General features: G+C 45.1%; 1 protein-coding gene across 2 annotated transcripts; it reads right to left on the reverse strand.

Moving 5' to 3' along the window:
- Nucleotides 1–499: 499 nt before the first annotated feature.
- Nucleotides 500–8,439, reverse strand: LOC133909215 (transcription factor LG2-like). 2 transcript variants are annotated; one of them, XM_062351546.1, is made up of 13 exons: nucleotides 8,295–8,439; nucleotides 8,042–8,195; nucleotides 7,410–7,531; nucleotides 7,005–7,093; nucleotides 6,521–6,766; nucleotides 4,011–4,058; nucleotides 3,855–3,914; nucleotides 3,679–3,756; nucleotides 3,540–3,585; nucleotides 3,109–3,380; nucleotides 2,760–3,002; nucleotides 1,212–1,354; nucleotides 500–1,012 (listed from the first exon to the last, which is right to left on the reverse strand). In XM_062351546.1, exons 2-13 carry the CDS (start codon nucleotides 8,182–8,184, stop codon nucleotides 922–924), a joined length of 1,581 nt encoding a protein of 526 aa, XP_062207530.1. In that variant the 5' UTR covers nucleotides 8,185–8,195; nucleotides 8,295–8,439; the 3' UTR covers nucleotides 500–921. The 2 variants fall into 2 exon arrangements, with proteins under 2 accessions (XP_062207530.1, XP_062207531.1); XM_062351547.1 differs by lacking the exon at nucleotides 8,295–8,439 and having other exon boundaries at nucleotides 8,042–8,235.
- Nucleotides 8,440–8,661: the final 222 nt, after the last annotated feature.

An 8,661-nucleotide genomic window follows, 5' to 3' on the forward strand; every position in this document is an offset into this window, starting at 1 on the left:
TCAGCAGTTTTGCAGTTGAAGGGATAAACTTTTGGGGCTACATGGTTGGAATTGTCTTCTGATCTTCTGATGGAAAGTCTCATGTCTGACAATTTTAAATATTCTTGGTAGATGACATACAAAGCAGAGCTGATTTTGAATCTCTAGGTCAATTGATAAGTTGATCTCAGATCATTGGTCTCTTTCCATTACTGGTCCATCAACTGTTCTAGGCCTGCATCTTCGGATTTGCTTTTTTAGTTAATGTAAAATCCCTTCTGTTGTTTCTACATGTATTGCTGGAGATTTCTCTTCATGCTGCATCTTCTTTCGTGGTTTCTATTTTCTTGCTGTTTCAGACACTCTACGATACTTTTTAAGTTAGTAACCACGTGGATTGTTGTTTGATGGTTTTACATTTTCATCTCGGGTTCAGACAGTTTCCCAAGTTTACCATTTCTCTTTTCCATCAGTCCCTAGTAGAATCAGGTTTGGACAACCTGCTACAACGTGTAGCTGGTTTCTTTGTTTTTTATTGAATAATACTGGATGGTAGATCATTGTCTGGCTATCTTTTGTACTATCAATGCAAAACTATTTGAAACTTAATAGTTATTTTATGGTTACTCCATCTCCCTAATTGCATTTAGTCTTCTCAGGCGAGTGAACAGCCACGATTCTTCTGCCTTTGCTTTGTTTTCTTCTGCTACGCACAAAATTCTGTGGTCCTAACCCTTCAATCAGTTCAAGAGCCATATGAACAAGTGACCCACCCAGCATTGCACCACAAGTTCATCCCCCTATTTCTCCTAGCGATGTTGCTTTCTCAATACTTTAATAATAGAACATTACAATCCATCTCCCTCTCCTCTCGCCCAGTCTCTAATCTTTGTAGCATCACTGTTGTCGCCGGCCGAAGTTTTACACCCTCCAGGTGAGGCCTCAAAATCCGGAGAACTGATTCTGCTGCTGTTGATGCATGACTTGCAGTTCGGTTGCTGTGGGGCTGACGCTCTCTGTCCCAATGAAGTTCCTGTTACATGAGAGAATGAAATGCTTGCCATTGTCAGCCATGTCCATTTCTCCCTTTAAATAAAATGAAATCTGAACACAAGTGATTCGATCCCTCAAAAGAGAAGGAATAAAAGTGATTTAGACATGGTTGGAAATAACCACGGTGCTGTGGATTAAGAAGAGTGTAGTTTTTGCAGCTGAGCAGATCTGAATCCTACTCGCGAGGACGGGAAGCCCAGAGGTTGCTGAGAGCGCGGAGACGGCGGTAGTACTCGCCAATGGAGAGGAAACACCGTGCCGCCTGCCGAGTGGTCAGGATCCGGCGCATCTGATGCAACGTCTGTTGCCTTAGATTGTCAGCCTGCAGTTGGAACAGCTTACATACATGAAAAAGAAAGTTGAGATGCCACATTAGTTTTGTTTCTTGTCTCGGCTATGTTGCACCCAATGCCTCCATTATCTTGAATGACAGCGCCGCCATCAGATCACGAAGATGCATCTATTCTAGTGCTGTTGTTGTTGTCTTGTTCCTGCTATATTCTACTCTGGACACTGGTTGAAAGCTTCCTGCTGGCGCTTAATCTATTGAGGTGTTCTTTTCTGCTATGTTTGGACTTTGATGGTGTAGCAATTGTTTTTGACATATAGACGGTGTGTCCTATCCGTATCATTTGCTTATATTTACATACTTCTAGAAAATGAAAAGAAAAAGGAAATTGGGTGGTATCAGCAATAACTGGCTTCTATCCTGAAAGCCTGAAAAAATAGACCTATCGTATGTGATCATGTTTATTCCAAGTCTTTATCATATCTTGTGGTACTATCATTCATGAATGATTATATGCACTTTTTTCTCATTCAAATATAGTGCTACCACCAAACTACTCTGTTCATTGTACACTATCATTTCAAAGAAGACTTTCTGTGGAATGATTGCTCCAATCATGAACCTAGGAAATTCTAATAAGCTGCATGCTTGCAAAGTTCTGTCCACAAACCACAAATAAACATATATCTCAAAAGGAATCAGAACTTAGGAAAGGTGAAAGGTTCCTTCCTGCTGTCCATGGGGCTGAACCGCTGGCGTTTAGGTGGTCGTGTCCTTTTCCCGACCACTATTCATGGATCGAAACCCTTGCAACTTTTGCAAGGCATGGAACACCATCAAGTATTTCTGCTCTGCCTGTGGGCCTCTTTTGAGGCACCAGCAAACACAGGAGAGAGAGGATAAAGAAGCAATGGCCGGCACAACAGGGTAGAGGCACAAGGGACATTGTTTATGCACAGTGGCAACCGTATGTATTCGCCCATTGACTTTCTGTAGAAAGAGACAGGTGTGTACGTGTATATACGGCCAGAACACGTGTGACCAGGAACTAAGCCTTGCCTTCTTTGGCCCCTACCAACTCCTCTAAAAAACATACAATAATTGTCAGCAGCTGCATTAGCGTGTTGTTTGTTGTTTAATCACGAGGTAATTATTCATACTGGAAAGTGCTAATGATGTTTATCTGGTTCTCTGCACTTCTGCAGGTTTAAGCTTGCTTTCTGACAAAAGGTTGGCCTGTCATGGAGAAAGTGGGACTGGGACAAGGCATTGCTACTGTACAGTTCTGACAGAGAGAAGGACTAGTGTACTTGAAAGTTTAAGCTAGTTTTTCCTCGTTGTGTAAATTCTTGTTAAAAATCTTAACAGGTCATGATCTAGTAACAATAAAAGTTTAAGGCAGTGAATGATGCAAGGAGTGGAGAGTAATAATAGTGACCTGCTGATAGAAGCTTTCGAGGCTGGCGAGCTTCTCCAGCGCGACGGCCATGAGGCTCATGTAGTTGAGCGTGCCGGCGGCGCCGTCGTTGAGCGTGCCGGCGGCGACCGTGTCGGCCAGCGACTGGTGCAGCTGGTGCAACCCCTGCGCGAGCGCCTCCTCCGCCTGCTCCGACGACTGCTGCAGGCTGCAGATCCCCAGCAGCTGCTGCTCGGTCAGCGGGTCCAGCTGTGGTATCAGTATCTGCATGCCCAATAAAAAGAAAAAAGAAATGTCACAGTCTCAGTTCACAGCAACCATGCAGGGACAGACGCACGGATGGGACGTCGACATGGTTGGACACTTGGACCTTGAGCAGCTCGGAGGGGCGGAAGCCGCCCATCCAGAAGAAGCAGCGCTCGGCAGGGGTGGCCCAGGTGCCGGTGAGGAGGTGGAAGACGTCGGAGCGCGCGAGCGCCGCCTTGAGCTGGAACAGCTCGTCGTAGTGGTGCATGCACTCCTCCACGATGAGGCCCAGGTTGCCGTCAAGCAGGTGCGCCTGCAGCCCGCTGCGGAGCTCCGCCAGCCGCTTGCTGTCGTCGTCCAGCCACCGCGCGTACTCCATGTCGAACATGGCGGCGCCTGCATGAATGCGGTGCACGGCGCATGTTTTGCACGTACGCACGCAAGAAATCAACGATCTCGGTAAACGAGCCGGCCTGCAGCGGTTGCTGCATGGCACGGTGAAAAGGCTGGGAACTTTGGAGCAGTAGTACTATGAAGCGGACGGTGCCGAATTACCAGTGCTCATGTCCCCGGCGGCGCTGCACCCTCCAACGAACAGGCCCTGGACCACGGTAGCGCCATGACACATCAAGCTCTGAATGCTACGAACTTCCAACGCACAAGAAGGGCATGAGAGGTTCGGACTGGAACAAACCTGTGACCGTGCTCTCTGGAGCTCATGTTCTACCTGCTGAAGCCTAATCCTGCTGGTCTCTAGCTGCTGCACGTAAGCCTGCAGACGACGTACAAGTAAATTACTAAGCAATCTTAGGACCAGGCATTTTTTTAGTTGATTAAGCAACCAGACTGAGTTCATGGAGTTCTTGGTACCTTCTTCCTCAGCCTGCTCTTCCTCGCTGCCTCTCTGTTCTGCGCCAGCCTCCGTTCCGTCTGAGAATCCAGAACATAAGACAATGGCACAGATGAAATACATGTACAGGAAGCAGCAACAGTGAGTGCGTGGGCAATAAGAGGTAGCTATCCCACCTTAGCATCCACCAACTTGCCATCTTTTCTTGTGGATCCTTGCTTCCTCTGTGCAAAGTACACCAAAAAGGCAGAGAATTAGAGCATGATGCATGTAGTGTTCTATTCTCCTCCTTTCCTATACAGCACAGTGCTCATCTCTCTCACCATCAGAGAGTAGAGCGACTACAGGGAACAAACAAGCTGATGCACGTCGGAGCCAAAACTCCCGTGTCCTGTCCATTGTTGATCCAGCACTACTGCTACTGTCTATCTTCTCCAACCAGCTTTTGGCTGTAGCTGTCCCTGAAAGCTCAGTGAGTTACTGAGCTGTATTGGCAACCACAGCTCTGTTGCTAGCTCTGTTGCTAGCTGTGCAGGGAGATAAGATGGGGTGATCACAGCATCATCCTTCCACCAAGGGAGACACCTCTCGCTTATGCATGACACATGTTCTCTCCTCCTCTAGCTATATCGCGTCAGGCAGTTGGATTAGAAAAGAACAGTATGAGAAATGATCTTTTTCGGATCTTTCTATGAAAGGTTTTACAAAATTTCTTTCCGAAGTAGAGTGACCGAGGCCATCATTTGGTGTTCTCATCCTAGCCTGATGCAGCATTGACCGGATCAAAGATTAAAATTTTACCAAAATTTCACAAATCTAGGTAATTTTAAAGAGAATGAAATATTTAATTTTAGAATTTTTTTCACTGAAGTATAAAACCCACCGAGGGAGGACTGAAATGACTGGATTTCAGTCTTTTAATCGGGGGTAATCGGTGAACGAAAAAGTGTAATACGAAATTAAAATATCTGGACCATATGCCATTAACCAGTACAATCATCCAGGACTGTCCAGTTACTGCCAAACAATCATCATGCCTTTTCTAAGCGAAGGCCATATCACAACACATGCCTTGAGACGTCTATCCTAGGGACATAATCTAAGCTTGCTAATGCTCATAACTGCAAAAACGGTACCAAGTACTTGTTGTACCAGCAGTACAGTACTCGTTCGCCGTGCATAGTCTCATCGTTGGTGACACGATGGAACAATACTACACTTCTACCACCAGATTCAGGACAAAAAATTTCAACGATTTGACAGCAATATTCCGGAAGAGACTGGTGAGGTGTAGGCCCGGTGAGGTGTGTTTGGCCCAAACTCTTAGGTGTGTTTGGTTAAGTAATTGTGTTTGGTTAAGGAATGAAGCGAGATGAAAAAGGATGATCTTTGTTTTTTTATTTGATTCAGGGCAGCAGGGATCCCTTCTAAGAAATAATTTTTTTAATATATTTGATGAAGCTATTCTCTAAATCGGCGAAAAGAAGTCATCCAACTTTGCTAATCATATTTATTAGTAAAATAATTAATAATATTAATATGTTTGTATTACTTATTAGTATATATTACTGTGAGATTAGAATTTGTAAGGGTTAATGTACTAATTAGTGGTAATTAATGAACTAATTAGAGTATGATTATAGTTAATTAGCATATTTTATTGTTAATTAGTAATGATTATAGCAAGAGTAATATTAATATGTATTGGTGCAGGTTGATTAATGTATTATTAATAATTATTATTTAAAATTTAAAAATATAATTAGTTGATTATTTTCATCTCTTCCATCCTCGTCCTCTAACTTAAAAAAGAGGCTCATCCTATCTATTCAAAAAAAAAATGATCAACCCATCTAAAAACAAGAACAACACATTCCATCTTATTTTGCCTTCTAACCAAACAAGTGTGGTGAAGGATAACTTCATCCACAAACAGGGCCTCTTAGGGTGCGTTTGGTTCATCGTCCTGGGCTGGATGGGATCGCTCCATCCACCTTTTTGCTCCTGCCGGCTGTTTGGTTCAAGGTCAGAAACGGACAGGACCATTCATGTGGAGGGAATATTCGTTGAAGATCCTGGATCAGTCGATCCCGTAAAAAAACCCGGACGGACTCATCCACGTTCGTCTGCCGAGCGTTGGTACGTGTGGTTTTATATTTTTTATTTAACTCTCGATTTTATTTAGATTATAAGAGTGGTCCAAAAATTTTAAATATTTTTATGGGCAAACTAGAGCTCATTAGCAACCTATTTTAATTAGTTTGATTAAAAAATATAAGCTAATATTTAATTAAAATTTTCTAAATAAATCTACTTTTATAATTTCTAACAATTTTTATTGCCTCCAATAAATTTCCAAAAATCTAAAAAATCATTAATATTCTTCTCATGTGATGTACTAATTTATAACTAACTCAGCTCATCCAATCCATCTAACCAAACAAAAAACTGGCTCATCCTATCCACTCTCATCCCACCAAACAAATAGAAAACTGACTCATCCCATCCATCCAACCAAACAAAAAATTAAATCATTCTATCTGAAAAACAGGAATAATCATATCACATTCAACCTCAACTTTTAACTAGACGCACCCTTATAGGAGTGGAAGGGGTACTGGTTCTAGTGCTGTATAGGATCGTAGGAAAAGATCAAGCAAGGGTGGTGGTGCCGCGGCAGTAGTACCTTGTCATGGTCTCCTCCGTGCAGCTGCATCGTCTGCTGCTGAAAGCATGGCGCGGCAGCAGCGGGTGCAGGCGGAGGAGGAGCAGTGGCAGAAACGAGGCCTGGCTTGTAGTTGTAATCATCAGTGGTCACCATCATGACCTCCTGCCGCTGCGCAGAGGAGGCTGGGGACACCAACTCCATCTGTGGCATTGTGTTCTGAGCTGAGCTCGAGTCAGTGGTGCTCCCTACTGACTGCGAATTCCCCTGTTCAGCAATTACACAGGCCAGACAGAACAACAGTAAGCGGCCGGTAAAAAAATTTATTCCATGTCTGGTGCAGTAAAATCACTCTTTTCTCTTTACTCGTGGCCGCTGTGCAGAAGGAATCAGCCAAGAACAAGCACATCTTTTCTTGGGTTCAGCAACGGACCAGAAAAGGTGAATGCATAGAGATCAATGAATGAATGCGTGCATGAATGATCATGGGAGGCGGGTCCTTTACACAGTGCAGCTGCTGTGGATGCCGCATTGGCCACGAAGGGAAGATCTCCAGCGTGAGGGGCCTGGCCGCGAGGTATCCTGCCGCTGCCGCTGCATGCATACAAAGAGAATTAACACGAGGCCTTATCGATCCCCCCAGTTTCATGCATCTCTCTCTCCAAGAACTTGCAGATAGATGTGATAGAGAGAGAGAAGCTAGCACAGGGGAGGAGGAGAAGTGAGTTATGGAGATGTTTCCATCGCTGTGGCACCATTATATGCACTATGCAGCTGCATGTGGCCACTGTGTGTATAGGAAAAGAAATTAGAACGCAAAAGGCGAGTCATGTCTCGCCCGGTGACCAGGCAAGCAAAAACCGAGCATTTTTGGCAAGTTCTTGAGGTTTGGAGAGACAAGACAGCTTACACTTTGTCTGCGCGTCGCTCTTGATCATTCCGGGATCGACACCGGCGTAGGCGCCGCCATGGATGAGGGCCTCCTCCAGCTCGCCGATGTAGGCAGCGGCTGTGGCCGTAGGCTGGAAGTCCCTGCCCAAGCAGTAACGCACGGATCTCATCAGTCATCACCAGTGCTCAAGCTATAGGCTATAATTGTAGCGGCAAACCGAGAGAACTTTTCAAGAATGGAAAGGCCGATGTTGCTAAAGCATGAGGGTTAGAGCTGGAGAGATAAGGATGAGGGCCAAAAGATGGAGCTCGGTGCCCAAATCACTCGAACGATTCAGGCCTTAGGCATTAAGAAATTTGGTGTGTGGGCGGAGGTGTAATCCAATGAAAGTTGCACGGCATAAATTTGTGGAATAAGTTTGTTATAAAGATGGATAAAGGGAGGACAAATATACTCTAAAGAAGTTGCCCACTCAAGGATTTGAAAAACAAGTGCTCCTATCTAGTTGCAAGGCAGAAAAGCTGTAGCGGTCTGGTCTTGCATGCTTGTTCTTGCGTGAGGCGAGGTAGAAGATAGCCAGAGAGATCAAAGAAAATAAGAACTCATGCTCAGTTTTGTGACGAACTGGGTTGAGGGCAGAGAGGTAGTACAAGAAGCAGGCAGGCGGCGCCGTGGCGGTGGCGGCGGCATGGGCATGGGCATGGACTCCATAGGCAAGAGCCTGGTTGACATGCAGTGCTGCTCTCTCGTGTGCACTCGCCATCCTCCAAGAACTCTCCTCGCCATGCACCATGGTTACTGGCTCTACCACCAAGAAGACACGAGAGAGAGAGTGAGTAATGGTGATAGACTACAGGAAGAGAGGTGAGCCAGAGACAGAACATGATGCGGCGGTATACATACCATCAGCATAAGAGCTTCTCACACGCTAGCACTGGCAAATTGAATCCGCCTTGGAGTTTCATCCACTGTACTGCAAAGAAGATTTTGTCCTTTTGAACACGTTCTATGAGCCTGCCTTCTTTTTTTACAGGCTACAGCTAGTTGGAGGGAGAGACGCAGAGAGGGTGAGGGAGAGAGATGTGGTAGGGTTTTCTGTCAGGTTTTCTGTCTCCTACTCCACTCCTTGTAATCACCTTTGGTCTCTCATTGGCCAGCCTCTGGCCCTCGCCTCTGAGACGGCAAGTACTCAGCAAAAGGAGCATTGAATAGAGAGAGAAAGGCACACAAGCTTTCTTTTTAAAAAAAAAAAGAGATTGAGAAGTTGTTC

This window comes from Phragmites australis, chromosome 2 (assembly GCF_958298935.1).
Source record: "Phragmites australis chromosome 2, lpPhrAust1.1, whole genome shotgun sequence".
Classification (NCBI taxonomy): domain Eukaryota; kingdom Viridiplantae; phylum Streptophyta; class Magnoliopsida; order Poales; family Poaceae; genus Phragmites; species Phragmites australis.

What these genes read in the sequence shown, in the direction of transcription:
- LOC133909215 (XM_062351546.1), bottom strand. Translation starts at nt 8,184, where the DNA reads ATGGTGCATGGCGAGGAGAGTTCTTGGAGGATGGCGAGTGCACACGAG. An exon ending in TCCAGAGAGCACGGTCACAG is followed by an intron (nt 3,586 to 3,678) that starts GTTTGTTCCAGT and finishes ACCGTGGTCCAG; the next exon opens with GGCCTGTTCGTTGGAGGGTG. An exon ending in TGGGCTTCCCGTCCTCGCGA is followed by an intron (nt 1,013 to 1,211) that starts GTAGGATTCAGA and finishes CTCATGTAACAG; the next exon opens with GAACTTCATTGGGACAGAGA.